Source organism: Impatiens glandulifera, chromosome 3, assembly GCF_907164915.1.
Source record: "Impatiens glandulifera chromosome 3, dImpGla2.1, whole genome shotgun sequence".
In the NCBI taxonomy this organism is placed as follows: domain Eukaryota; kingdom Viridiplantae; phylum Streptophyta; class Magnoliopsida; order Ericales; family Balsaminaceae; genus Impatiens; species Impatiens glandulifera.
Window position 1 is genome coordinate 9,156,857 of NC_061864.1, and position 23,432 is coordinate 9,180,288.

A 23,432-nucleotide genomic window follows, 5' to 3' on the forward strand; every position below is an offset into this window, starting at 1 on the left:
AAAACACATATTCCTAAGTGTCACAATCATAGGTTAAAAAAATGCTACGTACTTAACAAATCTAGCCAATCACCGTCGATCTCAGCGGGGTAGTTGGCATCCAACGGCCACATCCTTATAATATATTTAGTAAATTAAGTAATTAGGTTATTGATTAATTAATTAAATTGCGAAACGTATGCATGGGGGGACAGCATAATAGGGGAATATTATTTGAAAATTTGAATAATTCCAAATCCATTATCCGTCTCCTTATCAAGCATTTTATTGGACCCATTTCAACGACATTGTACCTACTCTTCTCATATGATCAAGGGCTCGTTTGACCCGGGTTTACTAAATCTAAAATAATTCAACATGTCTATTAATCCAGTATATATATATATATGCATAATGCATGCATGGTCATAAACATTATATGTTAGTGGTAAAATAATATACAAACATTATCTTCCACTAAAACCACTTAAGGTTGTGATAATTAACATCTTAAAATTAAAAAATAAATATATTATTACTTATATCAATTGATTAGCTACATTCTAATTTGCTCTTCCCCTTTATGATTAATTATTTTGTTTGAGCTCATGGAAAAAAATGTGAAAATAATTGTGACTTCCATATAAAAAATTTGGTTTTAGGTGAGATTTGAATCTATAATTATAAAAAAAAAATATATTTTAAATCACTAATAAATTTAACTAAATATTTTTATTTTTATTTTTCATTAATGCGCTCCATTGGCTTGTATATGTCGATCAAAATTTTGTCATTTGAACTTAGAGTCTTAGACTGGATCAATTTTTAAAACATATATTATTTTCAAACCAATGTTTTGGACATGTAAGCAAATGGATATTTGAATTACACAATTTAGATAGATCTAAAAGCCCAATAAAGTTGGGCTTCTACGTGCCATTTCCTGGACTTCGTTCATTTTAAATAGGAGTGGAAGGGCCCGAATTAGGTGGGCCATGATGGAGTGGGCCCGGAAGGGGTCTAACTATAAAAATTATTACCTTTTTGACCCAACAAGCCCGCGCCTACAAATTCAAATCAGGTTCTCTCTCTCTCCTTCTTCTATATTCCAATCCCATTCTCTACTGTTCGAAGTACGGGGGGAAATGGCGATGAGCACCGGCAACGGAACCCTCACCGGAAACGGAACCGGAACCGGCAAAAGCACCGGCACCGCCCACAGCGATCTTTTCTCTTCATTGGTTTCAGACATCAAGAATTATACAGGGAAAGACCCACTACTTCCATGGCTCAGGTAAGTAGAAACGAATCAAAACCCTCTTTTTATTTATACCCTTCGTGTAAATAAACATCTTCTTTCTGCAGAGGAATTGGAACAATTAGAAGCACTCTACCCCCTCGTCTTGTCAATGAGAAACTCCCTCGCTTTCTTCAGAAGTGTGCTCAGACCTTCGAAACTGATCAGCGCTACGTCAATGACTTGCGTTATCTCCGCGTTTGGCTTCAATTGGTAATCACATCTGTTTGTTCTGTCAGTAAGTCATAATAATCCATGTCTGTTAGGAGGATAAGAGAGAAGATGGTAAATTAGCTTATTCCTACCAGTCAATTGATATTTTCAAAATTGAATTAGAATGTGGGGGTTTTTGTTTTTCAGAATAACTTTAGCTAAAGATTATATGTTGTTTGATTTAGATGGATTATGTGGATGATCCAAGAGGGATATTAAGAACAATGGAAGAAAAACAAATTGGAACGAAGAAGTCGTTGTTTTATCAAGCATATGCCCTTTACTATGAAAAGATGAAGAAGTTTGAAGAAGCTGACAGATTCTATCATTTGGGAATACAAAAGTAAGGAACTTCCTAATTTCCATTCACAATTTTTAATGGGAAACTAGATTATATGTTGAGAAGCCCTAAAGGAGCATCATCATTCACTATAATTCTTTCAGGATTCATTTCAAATATGGTAGAACTGTTGATTGAACTATTCCCACGTAGATAATAATGTACCCTTCTTGTTTTGGTATTTCAAGATGAACATTTAATCTAGGTTTTGTTAAACAGCCACTCGGAACCTGTTGGTGATTTGCAAAAGTCATATGAACAATTCCTTCACCGGATGGAGAAATACATGAGAAAGAAAAACCAGGTCTCATAATGTCAATACAAGCAAAAACAAAGTGTTCCTTCATTATAGCAACAAATTATTTCAATCCTAACCATGCATAAGATTCATTGCCAGGTCGGAAGAGTTGGGAAACGTGGTCATACATCTGGAACCATTCCTCCTCGTGATGTGGTCGAAACTAGACCAAAAAATGTTGGAGTCAAGAGAGAAGATGATTCAGTTGTGGTCAAGTTCTTAGATACTGCTATAGTTGGAAAGTCTGAATTAGAAGATGCTTGTCATCATGGTTTAGTTGAACCAACAATTAACACGAGAGAAGTTTTGAACACAATCAATAGTATGTTCAAGGAGCCTCTGGAGCCCGTTTTTCATAAAAAAAGACCTAATAGAAACAATTCAAGAACAAACAACGGATTTGAGGTGTTTGTTGATGAAGATTTGGACCACCGCAATGAAGAGCATGGCAAGTGTGAACCTTTTTTCCAAGTTTATGTTGATGAAGAATGTGATGAGATGGGAGAGAAGCAAAACAGGGATAATATGGCTTTCGTTTTTCCAAGTCCTAATGATGAAATGGAAGTTGAGAGGTCATCTGGAGGAGGGAAAGTGATAGAAGATACACTTGTTCATAAATTTGTGGGCTCGACCATTTCTGACGAGCCTCGTGTAGAAAATGCATGTCATCACGGTCTTATTGAGCCGACCATCAACTTGAAGGAGGCTATGGCTGATATCAATAACATGTTTGGAAAACCCATTGATTTTGTGAGGCAAATGAGACTGAAGAAAAAGGGGAAAGAAGAAGCGGCCGTGCCTAATAATAGCCAAAAGAGTGATGGGGGATTTCTAATTCTTGCTGATGATGATGATGATGAGATTGAGTTGAACCGTCCAAAAAGGCCTTCTAATTCAATATCATCTTCAAGATCCAAAGAAAATGACTTGTTTGAACCAACCGTGTTCACAAAGGAAGCTATGGATGACATAAGCGACATGTTCCGAATGCCATTAGACTTCTGAATCACTAGGTACAAGCAATTTCTTTATGCATTCATTCTGATTTTAACTCATTACTTGTTTCGCGTAAATGTGAAATAATAAAATTGTTACATCCTTTCAAATAACCGAAATTGAAGACACTCCTTGTTACATATAATAATAATAATAATGCTACATAGAACCATGATGAAAATTTCAAAACAAAGTGTAAGAATGATATGATGAAAGTAGTGAAAAGGCGACAACTCAGTGTTTAGAGACTGGGACACAATGACCTGGGCGGTATGCCAAAGGACCGGCTGAATAGACAATGGATTCATAGTTATCCCCAAAAAACCTCTTGTTCTCGTACCTTAAAGGGGAACCATTGATCCCATAATTGATGTTCGTCGGGATGTTGCAGGCATTGAGTGGGGAAGAAACGAGCTTCACTTTGCAAGAAATGAGAGGATGGTCAAGATAATAATGGTTCATTTTGAAGCCATCTAGTTGGCCATAGAAGTAGCCATGTTCGTCGGTCTCGAATGCTTTATAGAAACTGACTCTGTTCCTGTGATCCTTGCAGATTACACTTACTTCAGCTCCCATGATTGGTTTAGCATCGGACAAGCCCCAAGATCCATAGTTCTTGCAGCTTTGGCATTCAACCACACCCTCTACCACGATTTGGGTCACCTTTGGGTCGGATTTTTTGGGTGGCTCGTCGGCGGTTGCTAAAGGGAGGAGGACCATTGAGGCGGTTAAAACGATTAGAAGAAGATGAAGGTTGCTTGCCATTTTTTATTTTTCTTAAAAGTTTCTGATGGTTTGGTTGGTTATGTTTGTGATGGGAGAAGGAAGTATTTATTTATATAGTAGGCAGCTTGGTTTATAGAGAGAAAAGATGTGTTACTTGACTTTTAGTGACGTGGGGACTACTAATATTATTCATGGTTACCGTGTCCTATTGATGATTAAAAAATCAATGGTTTTCTAACGTGATGGCCGTATTCATGTTTCAAGATTATTAGATTCAAAGTACACACCACTTTTCTTAAAGCTTTTGGAATATTAAAAGAAATACTAAGCTTGGAATGATTAATAATAAATCTATGTTGTCTTCTGTCTAACTATTCGTTGAATTGTCATATATTCGACATTTTTTGAATTTTTTATTTGAAAATAACCTGTTATGACTTTTATTTCAATTTAATCGTGTAAAAAAATTTGAAGTGAGTCTTATATTATGTTTTGTAAAATAGTGTAGTCTAAGGATAAAATTGTTATTCAATATATCCAATCAAATAAGGTTTAATCGATATCATATATCATTATGTTTTTTGGTTTTTCTCTGCAAATTCTCGTGTTGTCTGTGTTAGGCATGAGTTAGATGTTTTAAGTGAAAATTAAACGCGTACTGAACTGTCTTAACTTTTGAGCTTGTTTGAGGGATACCCCTTGTTAGTGTATAACATAGTCGCAAAACAGTTTACCAAGAAAGGACAATAATGATTTTAAGTTTTAGTTAGATACTTCTTCTACCATTTTACAAGTTATAGTTTAAGCAATAATGAAAATATACATACACTATATTCAACTTAGGAGGATAAAGATTGTTTTATTATTTGTTATGTTTAATTTAAAAAACTTAAAAGAATGAAAGTAGTTTACTGCCTTCCTGTCTATGAATAAAAATCCTAATAAAGTCATCCATCTTCTCCTCCAGCAATTTCTTGATTTCAGATCATTGTTCTGCAATTTCTTGATTTCAGATCATTGTTCTGCAATTTCTTGATTTCAGATCATTGTTCTTCTGTTATCAAAATAACGCTTAAATATGTTTGATTTTTTTTTTTTTATTTATGGCATAAGTTATTAAAAACTCTCCATTTGATTCTGCGAATCAAAATCAAACCAGCCCAAAATAACCAACCCGTGATTGAAAATTGGAATTCCTCACATGCTCTGCCCCCGTAACTACTACTACTATACTAAAGATAAAAAGAAGGAATTTTTATCGTAATCTCTGAAGTGAAAGCAAGCAAACACAAGTAGACTGCTCTTCTGCAGAGAGAGAGAGAGAGAGAGAATGGAGAAACTGGTAGAAGTATCTGAACAAGAGGTACGAATAGACTTCACTTTAGGAACCAAATGTCGAGCCACCGTCCGCCTCACTTCACTCACTTCCACCGCTCCCATTGCTTTCAAAGTTCAGACCTCTTCCCCCCACAAATTCCTCGTTAACCCTCCCTGCGGACTCATTCCTCCTTCATCTTCCTCTTCTTTCCAAATCATCCTCAAACCCCAATCTCAGATCCCCTCTACTTTCCCTCGCTCACCCTCCGACCGTTTTCTAGTCAAGACCGCCTTAGCTCCCGATCTCGCCCGGACCAACTCTTCCTCCGATTTCATCAACTCCTGGTTCAACAACAACAACAACATCTCCTCTCACAACGACATTAAACTCAAGATTGCCTTCGTCGGCCCTTTTCTCCTCCGCCACGCCGTGGCTGCCGGCGATTACGATGCTGTTCGAAACATAATAAAGCGGCAGAAGAAGACTCTTTTGGCTGAATTCGGAAACAAGGACTCCGAGTCATTACTACGAGTCGCCAACGAGTTGGATAACTCGGATGAGATGGTTAACCTACTCATTGAATCCGGGTTGAGAACGAAAGCGAATCATCCGAGACAAGAGGAGGAGGCGGCTGTGGGAGGATCGAAAGGGTGGACGGCGCTACACGTGGCGGCAGCATTCGATCGGACGGAGGAGATTGCTAATTTGGTGAGTGGATGGAATCGCGATGAACTAGATTGCAGGTAAAAATAAATCATCGGACGGACAGAATGACGGAGGACATAAATATCCTATTTTATATTTAATTATTTAATTATTTAATTATTTGGGGTATGGATGGGGGGGCAGGGACAAGGATGGGCGGACGGCTTTGCATTTGGCAGCAAGCAAAGGGAACGAGAGCTGTGTTCGTCTGCTTGTGAGTGCTGGAGCGGACGTGAACGCTCGGAGTAAAGACGGACGTACAGCTCTTTACAGGGCGGCGGCTAATGGTAACCGTAGGATGGTTGAGATGTTGATTGAGATGGGTGCAGATCCCACCATCTGTACCATTGAACATCATCATTCCCGCTCAGCTATTGACGCTGCCAGAGAAAAAGGACATGTAAACAAACATATATATATAACTAAGATCTGTCATTCATTCTGCCTATAATCTATCTGTCATTCCTTTGATTTACATTAATTTTATGTTTTTTTTTTAAAACAGAAAGAAGTGATGGAGATACTAGAAAGGGGAGAGGCAGTATTGGACGCAGCAAGAAGAGGCGATCTACTCCACTTAGAGGCTTTACTGGAAAGAGACGCCACCACAAATTTCCGGGATCAGTATGGCCTCACTGCCCTTCACGTGGCATCCATCAAGGGTTTTAAAGACGCGGTTATGACACTGGTCGATTTCGGGGCGGAGATCGATTGTCGGGACGGGGAAGGACACACGCCGCTCCACCTGGCCGCAGAAGGGGGCCATTTGGAGACTGCTCAGGTGTTGATAAACAGAGGTGCTGACATTGACGCAAGAACACAAAAGGGGGCCACTCCGCTGTACATGGCTACAACAGTCGGACAGAATGAATTGGTTCAGTTACTTATTAGTAGGGGAGCTTCGTCATCTACATTTCCATCTTCTTCATTGTCTTCTTCTGCTGCTTTGTCATTGTCATTCTAGTGTAATACCATCTACTAAACACATTACTATTATTATCATATGATTTTTAAGCTTCATAAAACCATTCAATTCAATTCAATCCAATCCCATGTCATTAGTAAGTAGTAAAACAACTAAAGAAAAAGGTAAAACAAAATTCTTCAATATTCAATTAATTAAAAGAGAAAAACTTGGGCACTAAATAAATGTGTTGTTGCCTGGTGGAGGATGGATTGTCCAAAATAGAATCATTCAGCAATTCCATTATTGCCTTCCAAATCGATCTCGCCCATGCCTGTATCTTCTTCCTCATCTCCACTTTCATCGTCCCCTCCAACCTCCTCATTCTTAAGACCAAGCTTTTCCATGTGCTCAGCCAGGAGCTTATCCTCCCTCTCGCTCACCTGATCATCATCATCATCATCATTTTCACTCACAAAATCAACATCAACTTTCAGATTTAAGATGTTACTACAATTACACTGCTATACACAACAAGATTCATTCATTCATTATGGCTACCTATCACTTGCTCATCTGATCATCATCATTATACAAAATTTTTACACAAACATGATTATCAATATCTATTACCTGTCATTCTATAACACTTGGCAGTTTAAATTATGATGATGATTATCTAGATTCCATATAATTATGAAAGGAAAAAGTTTTAGAAAACAACTCACAGCTCTAGGTGCTTCCTTCACTGTAAGTTTTCCCTTGTGACGTTCTATTTCTGCAGCACAATCTTGTATTGCTTTGTTGAGAATAGTAATTCCTTGTTCCTGCACAATTTGGAAGAACCGAGAAAATTGTGAGAGAGAGAACAATTTCTATTTACAAGTATATCAACCACAGGAAATGTAACTGTTGTAAGTCCCCAAAATCATTCAGAAGAAGCAATTGCCTAATCCCCATACAAGTAAACTAGAATAATCAAAACTCATCCTTCAAATTATCGACTGAGATATCCTCTACTTAAAATATACAAGCATAACAAAATGTCTTGCTTGATTATTCAATAATCTACATCAAACAGGGTTATCAAAATAATTGCTTGATTATTCAAATAAACCTAAAGTCGCAAGACAAATATGATGTTGACACTCAACAAAAGTGCCAGAATTTGAGGTATTACACAGTTGGAAGATAAAAAAAAATTACTGTCGGGCAATAGATGAAAGGCTCAAATCAATTTCTTATTCAACCTACAGGCAGTTTACTCCTAATATTGCTCATGAAAGCAAAAATATGATTTATTTCTTTTACCTATTTCTCAGTTTATAAGCTATTCGTAGCTAATGAAATTACCAAACAAAATCAACATAACATCTTACAGAGCTGTTCACATACCTTGTCTAGTGTCTGAGTGTTGAGAACATATGAGGGAGGAGCAACCAGTTTGATTTTTACAGGACAATCTTTGTTTCCAGCAGCTTCAGCTTTCCTCATGGCTTCCTGAAAGGGTAGAGATTTGTAAAAATATATTTACCAACTCTGAAAGAAGAATAAAAATGATGATAAGACAAGAACCACTGACTTTAATGTGAAGAACACCATCAAACTGAAAACACTTCATCTCAATATCAGCTCTAATCTTCAAAGGTTGCGGTGTCATTCTTCTCCTGATGTTTTTAATTAATGAATCCTTAACCTCCTCTGACATGGCAGGGACAACTTTAGTCACCTAGAGAATAAAACAACCAGAAACCAATTTTCAAACCTGCAAAACTTTATCAAGGCAACTTGACAAAAAAAATAAAATGTACCTCTTGCCCATCTGCACCAATTTCTTTAACTTCACGGGTAAGAGAACTTAGAACTGAGTCGGGATCATTAACAATTACTTTGAATGCCTGAATCATGAGATTAAAGAAGAAAATCAATGGACCTGCAGCCTCATTATCTAAAGAAGAACCACATCAGGAACTGAATAATCTTACCTCAAAAGCATGGCCATATTTTCGGTACAATGGCCAACCAACATGTATATATAGGTCCTGTCAGTGACAAATGAAAGTTTAGAAAATTCTGACATTCCATATGAACAGAAAAGAGGTACAAGCCCTAGTTTTGGATTGAGATACACAACTGGAAACCTTTATTCTCAAGATAACAGAGAAAAGAAGTTCATATTTCGCTTGCTTGCGTGTACAATTTGAGGATCTTTGAATTATCAAAGCATTACATAAGGAAAAATCTCATGTAGCAGCTAATGCCTACCGCCAAGAATACAAAGACTATATGGATCCTATCCATTTAAAAGGCATTGCAACCTATCCTCACAGCAACCTTGACTTAAAATTCATCTGAATTACATGAAAATCTCATGATTAAACAGCAGTTTACAAGCTTATGTGTCCTTACTCTATCACAGTTCTGTAAATACTACATAAACATTGATTAATATTGAGAAGTTTCATACTAATAAAGAGTGGTTAGCAAATGATCGAAAACATAGACATATAAGACCTAATTCAGCTTGATTACTCTACAGAAACAAACAAACCTCGAGATCGAGAATCATTGTTTCCGCCACATGTCTCATGATGGAGTGGACTAGCTTGCTCTTGTTGTAACGTTCCTCGCAGGATTGAATGTCTTCCTCGGAGACTCTACGTTTGGAGAGATCGATGTAACCTTTCTCCTTATCCACTCGAAGGACCATAACAGGCTCTATGCGTCCAACTTTGATGTGGTTATTGATGCTACGAATTCGACGGCGAGAAAGCTCTGAAAAGAGGATCATACCCTCGATGTTGTTGTACTCGAGAAGAGAAACGTAAGCTCCCATATCGGCGATGTTCTTCACCTGTATCATTACCGCTATGTCGACCTCAGGGTACTTGGCTTCGTACATCCTACACTCTAGATTTAGAGTGTTCGTCGCCATTGCTACAGAGAAATCGGAAGCTCTAGGGTTCTTGGCTTGAACTGAGGTTGAAGTGGTATTTGCAGGTTTACGGCGGAAAGGGAGAGCACACAATTATATTTGGGTCCCTTGTTTCCAAAAAATTATATATATTTATTTATAAAATAAACGAGACTCTATTACAATTAGCGAATCCAAAATTGTTTATGATTAGGTCTAATTTGAATTAACTCAATAAATTAATTTGATTAAGAGATTATAAAAACTTCTTTTTTCTTTCAAAAAGATACTTGTTTGATATTAAAAAAATGATTAATTTGGATTATTGAAATATTATTTTAATAATTTAGTTATAAGTTAATAAATAAATAAATAAAATGAGATGATTGTTTATTTAAATCTAAATTACTCGCATCAAACATTCCCTACCATGGTGAACTAGTAAAGGGTTCTGCAACAAAATCGAAAATTTGATAACCCAATCCAACGATAGTTAACCGGTTTCTGTTTTCCCGGCATCAAACATTCCCTACAATGGTGAACTAGTAAAGGGTTGTGCAACAAAATCGAAAATTTGATAACCCAATCCAACGATAGTTAATCGGTTTTTGTTTTCCCGGTTTATTAGTTAACTAGTTCTAACGGTTCCGGTTAAACGGTTTTTTTACTTATATTATTTTTAACAATATATTATTTTTTATTTTAAATTATAATTTGTATAAAATTATTTAAAACCAATCTAATCTATATATATATATATAATGATGCTTAATTTTTAAAGTGTCCGGATTGTCGGGTCGAAGCTGTGGTTAATTTGAATATATATGTGAGAGTATGGGTCAGATTATGGGTTGACCCGTCCATAAACTTAAAACGGTTAAAAATAAAATTAAAAATGTTATAAGTATGGTTCGAACTTGCAATCTAACAAAATAAATACAATATTTTAATCAACTAAGCTAATAACACTTTATATTTTTAATTCAACACCAAATTTTATGAACGCGGTGCTTCATCAATAGTATTTAATCATTCTCTTTTGACTATGTGCTATAGATTTCACTATTATTAGTTAGCAATAATGTAAGAAATTCGTCATATTTGTAGAGATAGGGGACATAATTTATATGGATATAGTAAGTCTCGTCTCGTCTGGACTACTTTAATGGTAGCCTTTACATTTTTCATTTCACTCATAGTATGGGGAAGAAGTGAATTCTAGAGGTCAAACTACTTGAGTTGAGAAATCAAACTGTATCAATTGTTTTGTAGATCATTCTGTAATGTGAGGGTAAATGGATACTTGAGTCGGATTGTGGGTTGACCCGTCCATAAACTTAAAATGATTAAAAATAAAATTAAAAATGCTATCACATTTTTACCGTAATATTTTTTTCACGATTTTTTATATTATTACTCGTGCAAATGCACATGATACATGCTAGTTTATATAATTATTATTTAAAAAATAATACTTTTAAAATATATTATATTATTAGAGTAATATAATATATTATAATATATTATTATAATATATTATAATATATTATATTATAATAATAATATAATATATTATAATATTGATAAAAAATGAAGAATATAAAAGTACGAAACAAACAAAGATTTAAAAAAAAATCATTTAATAATTAGGGTGTGTCGGTACGGTATATTTTAATATTTTATCCATACCTTATATACCTTACCTAAAATTTGGTAAATAAAAAATGCATACATTTACCTTACCTTGATTTCGGTATACCTTGTTTCGATATACCTTAATTTCGATATACAAAAAATTCATACATTTATCTTACCTTAATTTCGGTATACCTTATTTTTGGTAGGTATTATACCTTTAATACCTAAAAAATATATTAATTTTTACAAAAATCAATCCCATCACTAAGGTAGTAAGCTAGAGATTGCATATACTGAATAATATTTCAATATAATTATATTTTGATATTATTCAAAAATTATATTTTCATAATTAAATTAATTTCAAATCTATTTAATTATTTCCTTATAAGTATTATATATATTTATATATATATATATATATATATATATATATATATATATTAACTTATAAATATTATTTCGGTATATCTCGATATACCAAAATTTTAAAAATCTAATACATTTACCGTACCAATAATTATGGTAACGGTATCATACCTTATATTTTTTTCGGTATACCTTAAAAATCGATATTTTCGATATATTATAGTACGATATTTTCGATATACCTTTAATATCAGTAATTTTTCCCACCCCTAAATTTAATACTTAATTTAAAAAATTAAATTATCGATTTTACGGTTAATCGACCGAAAACCAATGATTTCAAAATCGATAAAACTGATATAAATACTAGTCGGTTAACCAATTTGTAAAATAAAAAATAACACTAGACTTAACCGAACCAACCAATTGAACCCCTAAGCTCTACAAACACTCATTAGGTCACCGAAATTCACAATAATTCAAATTAATCATTTTAAAAATTAATAATATAAGTGATATACATCAAACTAGCATTTAACCCGTGCATAATATAAAAAACAGTGAAAAAAAAAATACGGATAACATTTTTAATTTTATTTTTAACCGTTTTAAGTTTATGGGTGGGTCAACCCACAATCCGACTCGAGTATCCATTTACTCAACATCATTATATATATTAGTTAGTTAAAAAATTGAATTTATATTAATGTTAAAACGTCCCGCGTTCATTTTGAATTTTTGCGTTCATCTTGAATTTAAAATATAAAGTCTTAGTAGCCTAGTTGGTAAAAAGTTTATTTGTTTTTATTATGTTGCAAGTTCGAAACATAACTCTAGCATTTTTAATTTTATTTTTAACCGTTTTAAATTTAAGGCGAATCAACCCACAATCCGACCCAAATATCCAAATTAACCACAACTCTCAACCCGCCAATCCGGACACTTTAAAAATTAAGTATCATTATATTTATATTTATATATATATATATATATATAGATTAGATAAAAAAAAAAAAAAAAAAACTCTTATAAAAAAAAAATTCATCCATCAAAAATCTCACAAAAGGAAATAAAAAATTTCAATAAAAACAAGATTTTTTTCAAATAACCCAGATCTCAAACAGGATCTGAAAGCTCAAACACTTTACTTTCAAACACAGCAATATTAATAAGTCATTATTTCAACATTCCAAACTGCATAAATAAACTTTCTTCTTCATAAACAGGTAAAGGCTCTAACCTAAACTCAAAATCTAGCATCATATAAATAGTTCATAATTGGAAGGAGCTCGAATCTTAAGCAGCAGCTTCAGCACCTTCATGAAGTAGCATTTGATCAAAGTGCCAAACACCTGTAATTTTCAGTAATTTTCATAAGTGAAAAACATGAATTAGAGACGTGTGATATTGCAAAATCGGGGAAACACAAATCACGTTATTAGAGACTTGCATTCGTACCATATCCTTTTCCAACTCTTCTGAGCTGTGCGACATACTCTGATATCTTCTTGATCGATTCCACCTAAAATTGAAGTCATTTCCTTTAATGGGTTTGCTAATTGTTATTAATATAACAGTAGAAACATAAAACTAATGTAGAAGAATTGCAATTAAACAGTGACAGTTGATTAGGTATTAAAATTGTAGATTCACCTGCTCGTTCAAGAATTCGCTCTCAATGAAATCAGTTAACTGCACATCATTGCTCTTGCTTGCTACCTGTTTTCAAAGAGAATGAAATGTATCGACAAAAATCTTACTTACGACATTAGAAAGAACAAGAAATGGCTTACGGCGTGCAGGTTCAGAAGTTTTTCATTTGTCAATTTCTCCAGAGATAGGGCAAGCTCCATTGCTGAATTCACAAATATGGCTTAACTTATTATGATTCATTCCCTAATGATAAGATTTCAGTTTATCTGCATTCTCAAATAACATTTACCATATAATGCATCTCCTTTCTCGACATGATCAAATTCAGAAAGGGGCATCAGAATCGATTGTAGCTTCACTTTCCCACCACGTTTGTTCTGAAATCAAGAAACTACAATCATAAGGAATTAAAAAAGAATCTAAGAAAAGCAATTGGTTCATGCAATTTATCAAACACCTGGTACTCCATCAGCTTCTCAGCATGCTCTCTTTCTTCTTCGCTAGATTCCTTGAAAAATCTATGAATAGAAGTCGATAAAATCAATTGAGAATTCAGAAAGTAGTGTATAAACTTAAATGGAAAACAGAATTGAGATTACGAAGATTACTTGGCAAGACCTTTCAGAGCAACGTTGTCACGGTCGAAGTAAGCGAACATGGCATGATACACATAGGAAACATTGTACTCAACACTGTCAAATAGAAAAGTAAAACCCTAAACTAAGTTTAATCAGGAATCAAAATTGTAAACCAACCAGTTCATGCAGCAAAATCAACACGGAATTATATATTAGAGATTGTATAGCGAATAAAAACAAAATCTCACTTGATCTGCTCGTTAATGGCTGACTCGGAGTCATTTGTAAATTTCTGGCGAGCAAGAGAATCTTGAGGAACAGATGGAACTAGCATCAACTCTTTCTTGACCTCCTCGAAAGGCTCAAACACGACACCTGAAAGAGGCCGGTTGTTCGCGTTAGAACTCTTAGACGCGCAAACCAGGACACCATTTCCGCGGTTCGCCACCGCAATCGCTGGAGGCGAGTACAACGAACCGCCAGATGACGCTCCAAACGGGATTTCGCGATAACTGTTGAGTACCGAGAACGCCGATGAAACCTTGAGAAGCATGGCGCAAAGGGGAGAGGATTCAGATATCGAAGAGTTTAGATATAGAGAGAGAGAGAGTAGACTAGAGAGTAGAGACTGTGGAGTGGGTGGGTCTGGAAAATGTATAACCGATGAACATCTTTTTCTAAATTTTAAATTGTTACAATATTTATTGAAATTATTTAATGTTATAAGATTGGACTTAAAACTATGTTTATTTTTATCAAAATGTTAATTATAGACCCAAATATGATGGAGAAAATAAATTATACAGTATAGAAAATGAAGGATTATGTATATAATTAGTATGACAATGAACAATTCGGGCTGATCATTTGCGCATCATATTACTTCAAATATTTGTTTTTACGCCCTGATGTTTAATTTTGTGAAATTTTTGGGCACAGTTTATACTATATTTTTTCTAAAATAAAAATTTATATAATAAAATTATATAAACAAATTTTTTAATATAATATATATTTTAATATATTAAAAATTTATATTATTATACAGAAATAAACTTAAAATATTTATAAAATATAATTAATAAATAAATATATATATATATATAATTTTATATATTTAATTGTATTTATAGTATTCGAGAAATAATTGAAGTGGGATAGAGCGCGAGTCGGGGACATAATTGAGGTGAGATCAGGGCAAGTCGGTGACACAAATGTCATCCCGCCCCCATTCCAGGTCAACCACCGGTTAAACCGGAGAAAAACTGTCTGAAACATGATAATTCGATTACCGCGGAATAAATTTAAATTGTCATCCTTGTATAAATTAAAGATGATAAAAAAGTAAAAAATAAATATAGAAAAAATAATTCACAAACAAGTCAATTGATCCAATAAAATAATAAAATTTGCTTTGACTTTATGTTAGAATTTTCCAAGAATTTAATGATATATTGATTGGAAATAACATCTCAACCATTTAATTATTTTATAAATTTTTAAATTTTAGAAATAATTTGATTCAATAAAATTAGCCTTAAATAAATATATTTAAGTAGAATTTGTGTGAAGATGTGATGTTTGTATTTTTCAAGAATTTAATATAGTATATATTGCTTGAAAATAACATCTCCACCATTTAATTATCTTATAGATTTTTATAATTTTTATTTATGGAGGTATTGATTGGACTCTATAAATGGAGGTGGGGGACCAATGAGAATGTTGACATTTCATCATCTCATATCCCTAACCTAATTCCATAATCATTATCTTATAATTAGTTGAATTATTATTATTTTCTGCTAATAATAAGTTGAATTATTCAGTAAAAATAAAAATTCAATAGCAAAGATAGATTTTATCAAATATTTGTAAAAGATTCAAAATTTCAATTGAGAATTTAACAACCAATAATAAACTACAAAACTTGATCTAAAAAACTCTATTGAGCCACACTTGATGAGTTAGTAGTTACCTGTACATCATTTTGTTCACCTTATTAGGCAAACATGTCTTACCGGAAAAAAACTGTCCTCGTCGTCGACTGCTAAATCTGAGTTTCACTGTTTCCTTGAGTCATTTGCAAAACATCAGATCCCCAAAAATGCTATCACGAATCTTCCTTCTTCTTCAAAGTAACTCTTCAGTTCCTGTCAATTTCGCAAATTGGCTTTCATCGATTGCTCCTTTCTTAAGCTTCTTCAGCAAGCTATACTCACGAGCCATCTCGTCATCATCTTCCACCGACTGAACAGCACGCCTTTTCTTCGCTGTTTCCTTCTTCATAACTGAAGCAGGACCATTTGCTGATGATGATGCCTTGGATTTCTGGACCCTTGGCTCTCGTGGATTATTTTTCTTCAATTCCAAGTTCTTCTTCCTTTGTTTCTCCCTAGATTTATCCCTAAATCGAAACACCATTATTTTTTATAAGCCAAGTACACATCATCCACCATGATAGGGAAGCAAGAAAGCATATATCCTTACTTGAATTTAATCTCCTGCAAATTAATGTCTTCAACTGGAGTAAAGCCTTCAATAGAAAGTGAATTGATCTTCACCTCAGACATTGATGGAAGCTGCAACAGACCAAAACCCATTCCCAATTTCCCAATCTCAAGTTCTTTCCATCTGTACATAATAATAATAATACATATAAGGGGGAGTCAATCAATCGCAAAGATCCACAATTCATTCCTTTTTATATTTTAATCAGACCTGAAAATATAAGAGCAATGGTGCTCCTTGTAAGCACGTATGTAAGAAACAAATGCTCTCAGTCCTTTCTCCATCACATCACGATCCTTTTTTGCAGCAGACCGTATCTAAAACATAATGATAACAACAAAAAAGAAAACCCATTACTGCAAACCATCACGAATATAAGGGAGAAAGAAGAACGACTGATGCTCACTTGAGGAACAACATCGGGAGCTTCAATGTATTTTCTTTCTTCAAGTGGAACCCTTCTTATTCGCAAGAACTCTACATATTCTTCCTCCTGCACAGATAGATACATTAACAAATAACCGAAGCATGTCAACTTCAGTTGAGCAAACAAGCAAAATTCATCACTCGCGATAAACGATACTGAACCTTTGGCAAAAGAAAGGCAATTGAAGTTCCTTGACGTCCCATTCGTGCTGTTCGTCCAACTCTATGTACGAATACGTTTGGATCCTGAGGAGGGTCATACTGTACCAAAATTTAATCCTATTTAGTTAGTGTACTTTTTAAATTTATGTGGAAATTTCAATTTTCTAACTTACAATTAACTTATAACATGAACTCACAATTGTAACTTACATTTTCTAAGTTAAATCAAAGAATTATGTGGGGATAAGATAATAGAGGTATGCCACGTAAAATTAAATTAATTGAATTGAACAATAAATGCAATTTAGACACCTGTACTATGCAATCGACGCCTGGAATGTCAAGCCCGCGTGCAGCAACATCTGTACATAGCAGAACGCCACTTGAAAGTGATGTAAACGAATTTAATGCTTTTTCTCTTACTGCCTGGAGAGGAGAATAGAAGGATATTCAAATTAAACCAGATAATGATTTTCCTAATAAAATGTAAAACTGTGAATAAATCGAAAATTTAACACTTCTCGGCCCTACCTGCTTCATCTTTCCATGAAGAGGAATCAGTGAAAGACCCTTTAGAGCAGAAAGTTTTGGAAGAACAAGCCCCCAATAATCAACACAAGCACAGGTCATGTAATAACTGCATAATAGGATCAAATTATATGATTTGAGTATTCATTTTTTTATGAATCATAATTGAGAACCATATGTCGTGTTAATGTTACTCACACTATAATCTTTTGGGACTTATTCTTCACAATGATGTCAACAAGCTGAGATGGTTTATTCTCTGCTTCACATTCTAGATACTAAACCAATAAACAAGCATTAATGAAGAAATATATTGATAAATAAAACAGATTAGCAAAAATAAATGTTAAATGACCCATACTTCAAGAAGGAGGCCAGATGGTGTCCTTGAAGAGGGTAATGATTTGGATGATGAGGAATCCATGACAGATTTTGTTTGTGATTGAACTTCAACCCTCACGGGATTCCTTAATCCTGCTTTGGATAGATCTTCGACTGCATCCGTCTGTGTAGCAGAAAAAAGGCCGGTTCTCCGAAGCTTTGGTAGCTGACATATAATTGTCATGATTTGCTTCTGAAACCCCATATCCAACAGCCTATCCGCCTCGTCTAGAATTAATATCTGGAAAATAAACAAGCACCACCTTTAAAGGTATCATCTAAGGAGGATAAAATTCCTTCACCTTGAATTAATCTTCAGCAGATACACACATAAGATGGTTCAAATAAGACACGTATTGGATTTAACTGGAAACACTATTTCAGATGAATTTCTCTTTCAGGTGTGGATCTGGATAGGATCCCGTTTGGAAATAGGGTGTATTATCTAAAGTTAGTCCAATCCAGATGCAGTTACAACTATAGAAAATCTTTGACGATATAATGGCTCTTCTGAAGCCATAACTATATATGTAAGATTGAGCAATCACTGTCATAATAGATAGAACATGTAAGAATGAAAAACACACACATACTCGCAAAAGTAAAATTGCCAACATACCTCAAAGTTCTTTAAGTCCAATATATCCATGCGTTCCATGATGTCAAATAGCCTACCAGGTGTTCCAATGAGCAAGTTTGCACCTTCTTCTTCAATCTTCTTCATGTCTGATTTAACATCCACTCCCCCGACAAGAAGTGCAGACTTAACATTTGGCAATGTAGAAATAAAAAGCTGCGCTACCTGGTATATTTGCATCGACAACTCTCTCGTAGGTGATATTATAATGCCCATTACCTATTGTTATTCCAAAAAGTTAACTTTCAGACACCCCAATTATATGATTGATATTCACTCAAATTGGCATTATTCCAGAAATATAAATAGTGTTAAAAGTATTTGATTTTTACAAATTTCAATCTACATAAGCAAGAAGCAACAGAATGTTACCGCTCCTTATTCGTTCATCAACAAAGCTGATATTTTTACTAAATTTAGAAACCAAAGCAAAGCGATATTGAGAAAGAGAAGGAGGGAAGATGACCTCGTGAGGCTTAGGGGAAGTGGAGGAACGGAGGAGGATCTCAAAGAGGGGGACAATGAAGGCTAGGGTTTTACCAGAACCGGTAGCAGCGTCAACGGCCACGTCCTTGAAACTGCAGAGAAGGGGAATAGTGGCGGCTTGAACTGGAGTGCAGAATTCAAATCCCGAATTGGTCAAGGTGTCAAGGACAGTTTGTGAGAGAGGAGGTTTGAGTTCAGAGAAGCGCTTGCTTGTTAATGCTTTGTTGTCGACCATCGTCGCCATAACTGGGTTTGGCCGCGCTAGAAATTCCTGTTTTTGAACTAGGGTTTAGAGATTCTACTACAATCAATTCCTCGTATATATGTTGATTATGTGTTGAGTCACTTCAATTGGGTGTTCGTCGTCGTCGCTGAAGGCATAAGATAGAAGTGCCTGCCGCTTAAGACTGAAAATAAATTAGCTGAAATTTTGCGAAGAAGATGGAAGCCGCAAATTTGATTCTCTCTCGGGTTGGAAATTGGGCCGGACCCTTTTATTCAATCGGGTAGGGTACACAAAAATTAGGTTCTTCTTTTCTAACCTAATTCATTAACTTTGCTGTATATATATATAATTTTAAATTAAAATTATATATATATAATTTTAATTTATTATAATTATATATACAAAATATATATAGATAGTTATATATATATATATTTCTTGTAAATTAACTAATAATTTGTAACATTCTTTTTAATTTAATATCTATACATTAACAAAAATAAAGAATTTTCATACTTTTTTTAATGAGTATTAAGAATGGAATTAAATTATCTATAAAAAAAAATTATGAACCAACCTATTTCAAATTATAATTTGAAAAATTGTGGTTTAAATAATTTGATAAAGAGGATTTCACGGGATTATGAATGAGTTTTTTTTTATAAATATTAGAGTTTATTTTTTATTTATTAGATAGGGCCAAGAAATAAGGTTATTGTGATGTATATTTTTATTTCGAGTTGAAATTAGTCAACTCATTTAAACTGATGAAAAAAAAATGTCAAAAAAAAAAAAAAAAAATATATATATATATATATATTTTAGTTTTTTTTTTCTAAAAAAAAAATATATATATATATAATGATGCTTAATTTTTAAAGTGTCTGACAAAAACAAGTACAACATTTTAACCAACTAGGCTAATAACACTTTACATTTTAACAATATAAGTTTAACTTTTTAACTAACTAATTGCTTAATTTTTAAAGTGTCCGGATTGTCGGGTCGAGTGCTGTGGTTAATTTGGATATATGTGAGAGTAAATGGATACTTGGGTCGGATTGTGGGTTGACCCGCTCATAAAAATTTTACCGTAATAATTTTTTCACGGTTTTTTATATTATTACTCGTGCAAATGCACGAGATATATACTAGTTTAGATTAATATTGCTAAACTCGTTAATTGTCTCGATGAAAACTCCACCCGAATTATTCCTTAAATTATTAAGCCTTGATCATAAAAGAATTGCCATAATATCATATTGACCATAATATTAGATTGAGGAATTCAGTAACTTTAAACAAACAAAATTTTGATAATTTTTTATTTTACCTAATATATTTGAAGTTATATAATAATTTTATACACATGAGATAAATAAAGACAATGAATGAATTGAAAGAAGTGACAATAAATAATTTATTGATTTCTTTTTATATAAAGTTTTTATGCAACAGGAAAAAATAATAACAAAAAAATAAAATTAATTATTTACTTTTATATATTAATTTTTTTTTTTTTTTGTATGGAATGGAAAATAAATAGCAATGAAATAAAAAATAGAGGAAAGTTGAATTAGAATTAAACTCTATCTTGTAACCTATCAGACTTGACTAAAGGATTTGCTCTCTCTAAATCATCAATGGCGCCGGATTTAAAATCAAATTTGCATTGATGAGTTTCCGGATGCCTATGTGAACCGCAGAACACAATTCCGCATCGGCAATTGAATCCAAGTAACCCTACCTTCTTCCTGCAGCATCCACATCGAGCTGTTGCAGGTTTCTTGCAATCCGTTTTTGACACAACCACGTCAGGCTGCAGCGGCGGCGGCAGATCTTGAGCCGGTAACCCTAGGATGATAGAATTTGAAACAGAAGAAGAAGAAGAAGAATGAACATCGACGAGTTTATCTTTGTCGTTGGTGATTTGGAATGAGATGATCCTGTCTTGAATACAACTTGCGTAACACTTGGAGCAGAAATTGAAAGTTTCAGAGGATCCGTAAAAGCCACAGCCATTAGCGCACATCGGAGGTTCCATACTATTATTCTCCATTATTAACAGTAGTTAATTTTAATTGAAGAATGATAATATTTTAATTGTTTCTTGAGAGGAAGAAGAAGAAGAAGAGTAAATTTATAGAGATTTATTCTGAAACAGAGAAGAAAGGTATATATATATATAGGCGGATTTTTCTATTTCCTCCATATTTTTGGAATATTTAATTTAAATATTATTCCAATATATTCCAAATTGGATTATCTCTCATCTATTTTTGGAATGATATAATCCCAAAATACTTCTATTATATTATATAGAATAGAATAAAATATAATTAAACACTTTATAATAGATATAATATATATAAGTACAACATATTTTAATATATGATTAACAGACTTCTAATTATAGCAAAAGTCGTACTAATTTTTAAAATTCAAATATATATAACAAGAAAAAATAAATATTATGATTTTTTGTTATTTTGATTTAAAAATAAATAAATTTAATTATCTTATTTAAAATTGTTAAGTTGTTTTGTTTTTCTATTTATATTTATAAAAAGTATTTTACTCTATTTTTAATAAAATTTAACTTTAAAAATAAATCTAATTCTTAGCATTCACTCTCTACATCATCTCACGAACAAACAAAAGTTATATAAAAGTGGAGAACTAAATATACATATAAATAAATAAGGTATAAATTACATAAATTATTGTTATTTAATATAAAGTATGAGAAATAATATAAACAATATATGTTTTATAATTTTGTATTTTTATATGATATAAGATCTTTTCAGTTAAAATAATTATAGTTTTAATTTTTATTATGTATTATTATTTATTATTATTATATTTTAAATACTAATAAGATTTTGATTAACTTATAAAAATTCATTATAGTATATATTTTCGTTTGAATATTTTTTTAATTAATTATATAAAACAATAATAATATATATATATATAATATTATTTATTATATTAATGTAAATTGCAGTAAAAAATAATAAACAATAAAAATATATTATTGTAAAAATATTTTTTTTAATAATTTTATATTTACGAATAATCTTGTCTTTGTTTTAATAATAAAGTTATAATATTAAAATTATATTATATTTAATTATATTACTATAGATTTGGATAACTATCACTATTATTTTTTATTATTATTATTATTTTGTTTTTTTATGTACTATCTATTTTGAAAGAAATTGTTCAAACCTGAACAGATTTGTGTAGAGATTTACTATGTTTAATCTTAGCTTAATATTTTCTTTTGTTAAATACTAAATCTTTATACTTGCACAAAATTTAAAAATAATAATTATCTGTCATAATTTGTTTGATTGTGTGCTTCAACCAGAAAACATTTTGAAAACCAAAATAATAGGAATAAAATTATATATATATAATAAGATAGTCAGTATATACAGTATAGAGTGTTTTCGCTATATGTTTTATTTTTATTTTTTTGTTAGGATACAAATAAGTGTCCTTGTTTGAACAAAATATAATGCGTTCACAAGACATGGATAATTTATACGTGGGACATTGCTACAATTTGTTCGTCAAAATGATTCTATATGATTTTTGTTGAAAAATAATTTAAGAGTCAAAAATTACATCCAAGTTTTCGTTATTTAAATGAAGCACTATTCACGGTAAATTTTTTACAGATGATATGTGCATAAAAAATATTTTATTATAGGAAATTTTGAATTGACAACTCACTTAGTTTTGAATTGTCGATGGTGACTAGTGTCTCGAGTCTTTTGTGAAATATTACTATGATTCACTATGTGATGTCCGAATCTTTTGAGTAGTTTTTATAAAGTTTGAATTGATATAACTAATATGACAAACTTACATATTTGAGTTATCATCTCAATTATTTTTTGGTGGATTATATGGGTGAAAGAAATCGTCAAACCTTCAATGACTGTAGTTGTACGATGCATATCTATATATATATATAATGATGCTTAATTTTTAAAGTGTCCGGATTGCCGGATCGAGAGCTGTGGTTAATTTGGATACTTGGGTCGGATTGTGAGCTGACCCGCCTTTAAATTTAAAACGGTTAAAAATAAAATTAAAAATGCTAGAGGTATGTTTCGAACTTGCAACCTAA

General features: G+C 32.7%; 7 protein-coding genes across 7 annotated transcripts; 2 read left to right on the top strand and 5 right to left on the bottom strand.

Moving 5' to 3' along the window:
- Nucleotides 1–1,086: 1,086 nt before the first annotated feature.
- LOC124933048 lies at nucleotides 1,087–4,109 on the top strand. The gene is made up of 6 exons (XM_047473775.1): nucleotides 1,087–1,273; nucleotides 1,345–1,489; nucleotides 1,675–1,832; nucleotides 2,049–2,133; nucleotides 2,227–3,140; nucleotides 3,677–4,109. Exons 1-5 carry the CDS (start codon nucleotides 1,125–1,127, stop codon nucleotides 3,130–3,132), a joined length of 1,443 nt encoding a protein of 480 aa, XP_047329731.1. The 5' UTR covers nucleotides 1,087–1,124; the 3' UTR covers nucleotides 3,133–3,140; nucleotides 3,677–4,109.
- Nucleotides 3,172–3,888, bottom strand: LOC124933050 (non-classical arabinogalactan protein 30). Its single transcript, XM_047473777.1, has one exon. It carries the CDS (start codon nucleotides 3,886–3,888, stop codon nucleotides 3,358–3,360), a length of 531 nt encoding a protein of 176 aa, XP_047329733.1. The 3' UTR covers nucleotides 3,172–3,357.
- Nucleotides 4,110–5,072: 963 nt separating the features above from the next.
- On the top strand, nucleotides 5,073–6,907 carry LOC124929241 (protein VAPYRIN-like). The gene is made up of 3 exons (XM_047469542.1): nucleotides 5,073–5,910; nucleotides 6,017–6,272; nucleotides 6,378–6,907. Exons 1-3 carry the CDS (start codon nucleotides 5,180–5,182, stop codon nucleotides 6,834–6,836), a joined length of 1,446 nt encoding a protein of 481 aa, XP_047325498.1. The 5' UTR covers nucleotides 5,073–5,179; the 3' UTR covers nucleotides 6,837–6,907.
- LOC124929242 (eukaryotic translation initiation factor 2 subunit alpha homolog) lies at nucleotides 6,877–9,809 on the bottom strand. Its single transcript, XM_047469543.1, has 7 exons — nucleotides 9,328–9,809; nucleotides 8,762–8,818; nucleotides 8,588–8,674; nucleotides 8,359–8,505; nucleotides 8,172–8,276; nucleotides 7,505–7,603; nucleotides 6,877–7,219 (listed from the first exon to the last, which is right to left on the bottom strand). The coding sequence occupies exons 1-7, from the start codon at nucleotides 9,709–9,711 to the stop codon at nucleotides 7,064–7,066; spliced, it is 1,035 nt and encodes a 344-aa protein (XP_047325499.1). The 5' UTR covers nucleotides 9,712–9,809; the 3' UTR covers nucleotides 6,877–7,063.
- Nucleotides 9,810–12,828: 3,019 nt separating this feature from the next.
- Nucleotides 12,829–14,565, bottom strand: LOC124930658 (ferritin-3, chloroplastic-like). The gene is made up of 8 exons (XM_047470990.1): nucleotides 14,177–14,565; nucleotides 13,959–14,042; nucleotides 13,808–13,868; nucleotides 13,640–13,727; nucleotides 13,491–13,552; nucleotides 13,351–13,416; nucleotides 13,156–13,219; nucleotides 12,829–13,049 (listed from the first exon to the last, which is right to left on the bottom strand). The coding sequence occupies exons 1-8, from the start codon at nucleotides 14,479–14,481 to the stop codon at nucleotides 12,994–12,996; spliced, it is 786 nt and encodes a 261-aa protein (XP_047326946.1). The 5' UTR covers nucleotides 14,482–14,565; the 3' UTR covers nucleotides 12,829–12,993.
- A 1,279-nt stretch (nucleotides 14,566–15,844) lies between these two features.
- LOC124931641 (DEAD-box ATP-dependent RNA helicase 18) lies at nucleotides 15,845–19,467 on the bottom strand. The gene is made up of 11 exons (XM_047472155.1): nucleotides 19,040–19,467; nucleotides 18,556–18,792; nucleotides 17,917–18,177; nucleotides 17,754–17,833; nucleotides 17,559–17,664; nucleotides 17,340–17,453; nucleotides 17,028–17,126; nucleotides 16,846–16,932; nucleotides 16,650–16,756; nucleotides 16,419–16,562; nucleotides 15,845–16,335 (listed from the first exon to the last, which is right to left on the bottom strand). Exons 1-11 carry the CDS (start codon nucleotides 19,301–19,303, stop codon nucleotides 16,062–16,064), a joined length of 1,773 nt encoding a protein of 590 aa, XP_047328111.1. The 5' UTR covers nucleotides 19,304–19,467; the 3' UTR covers nucleotides 15,845–16,061.
- Nucleotides 19,468–20,867: 1,400 nt separating this feature from the next.
- LOC124929660 (zinc finger A20 and AN1 domain-containing stress-associated protein 6-like) lies at nucleotides 20,868–21,344 on the bottom strand. Its single transcript, XM_047470062.1, has one exon. It carries the CDS (start codon nucleotides 21,342–21,344, stop codon nucleotides 20,868–20,870), a length of 477 nt encoding a protein of 158 aa, XP_047326018.1.
- Nucleotides 21,345–23,432: the final 2,088 nt, after the last annotated feature.

Bases quoted from the DNA above. Each gene is read 5' to 3' on its own strand.
- LOC124933048 (XM_047473775.1), top strand. From the start codon at position 1,125: ATGGCGATGAGCACCGGCAACGGAACCCTCACCGGAAACGGAACCGGA. The intron at 1,274-1,344 runs GTAAGTAGAAAC...TTCTTTCTGCAG, and splicing joins CCACTACTTCCATGGCTCAG to AGGAATTGGAACAATTAGAA. The intron at 2,134-2,226 runs GTCTCATAATGT...ATTCATTGCCAG, and splicing joins ACATGAGAAAGAAAAACCAG to GTCGGAAGAGTTGGGAAACG.
- LOC124933050 (XM_047473777.1), bottom strand. From the start codon at position 3,888: ATGGCAAGCAACCTTCATCTTCTTCTAATCGTTTTAACCGCCTCAATG.
- LOC124929241 (XM_047469542.1), top strand. From the start codon at position 5,180: ATGGAGAAACTGGTAGAAGTATCTGAACAAGAGGTACGAATAGACTTC. The intron at 5,911-6,016 runs GTAAAAATAAAT...ATGGGGGGGCAG, and splicing joins CGCGATGAACTAGATTGCAG to GGACAAGGATGGGCGGACGG. The intron at 6,273-6,377 runs GTAAACAAACAT...TTTTTAAAACAG, and splicing joins CTGCCAGAGAAAAAGGACAT to AAAGAAGTGATGGAGATACT.
- LOC124929242 (XM_047469543.1), bottom strand. From the start codon at position 9,711: ATGGCGACGAACACTCTAAATCTAGAGTGTAGGATGTACGAAGCCAAG. The intron at 8,506-8,587 runs GTACATTTTATT...TTTATTCTCTAG, and splicing joins TTGGTGCAGATGGGCAAGAG to GTGACTAAAGTTGTCCCTGC. The intron at 7,604-8,171 runs GTATGTGAACAG...CAAATTGTGCAG, and splicing joins ACACTCAGACACTAGACAAG to GAACAAGGAATTACTATTCT.
- LOC124930658 (XM_047470990.1), bottom strand. From the start codon at position 14,481: ATGCTTCTCAAGGTTTCATCGGCGTTCTCGGTACTCAACAGTTATCGC. The intron at 13,728-13,807 runs GTGTTTGATAAA...TCTTGATTTCAG, and splicing joins AGAAGCTGATGGAGTACCAG to AACAAACGTGGTGGGAAAGT. The intron at 13,417-13,490 runs GTAAGCCATTTC...CTTTGAAAACAG, and splicing joins AACTTCTGAACCTGCACGCC to GTAGCAAGCAAGAGCAATGA.
- LOC124931641 (XM_047472155.1), bottom strand. From the start codon at position 19,303: ATGGCGACGATGGTCGACAACAAAGCATTAACAAGCAAGCGCTTCTCT. The intron at 18,793-19,039 runs GTCATCTTCCCT...GAATAACAATAG, and splicing joins CTTCCCCTAAGCCTCACGAG to GTAATGGGCATTATAATATC. The intron at 16,563-16,649 runs GTCTGATTAAAA...TATTATGTACAG, and splicing joins CATTGCTCTTATATTTTCAG to ATGGAAAGAACTTGAGATTG.
- LOC124929660 (XM_047470062.1), bottom strand. From the start codon at position 21,344: ATGGAGAATAATAGTATGGAACCTCCGATGTGCGCTAATGGCTGTGGC.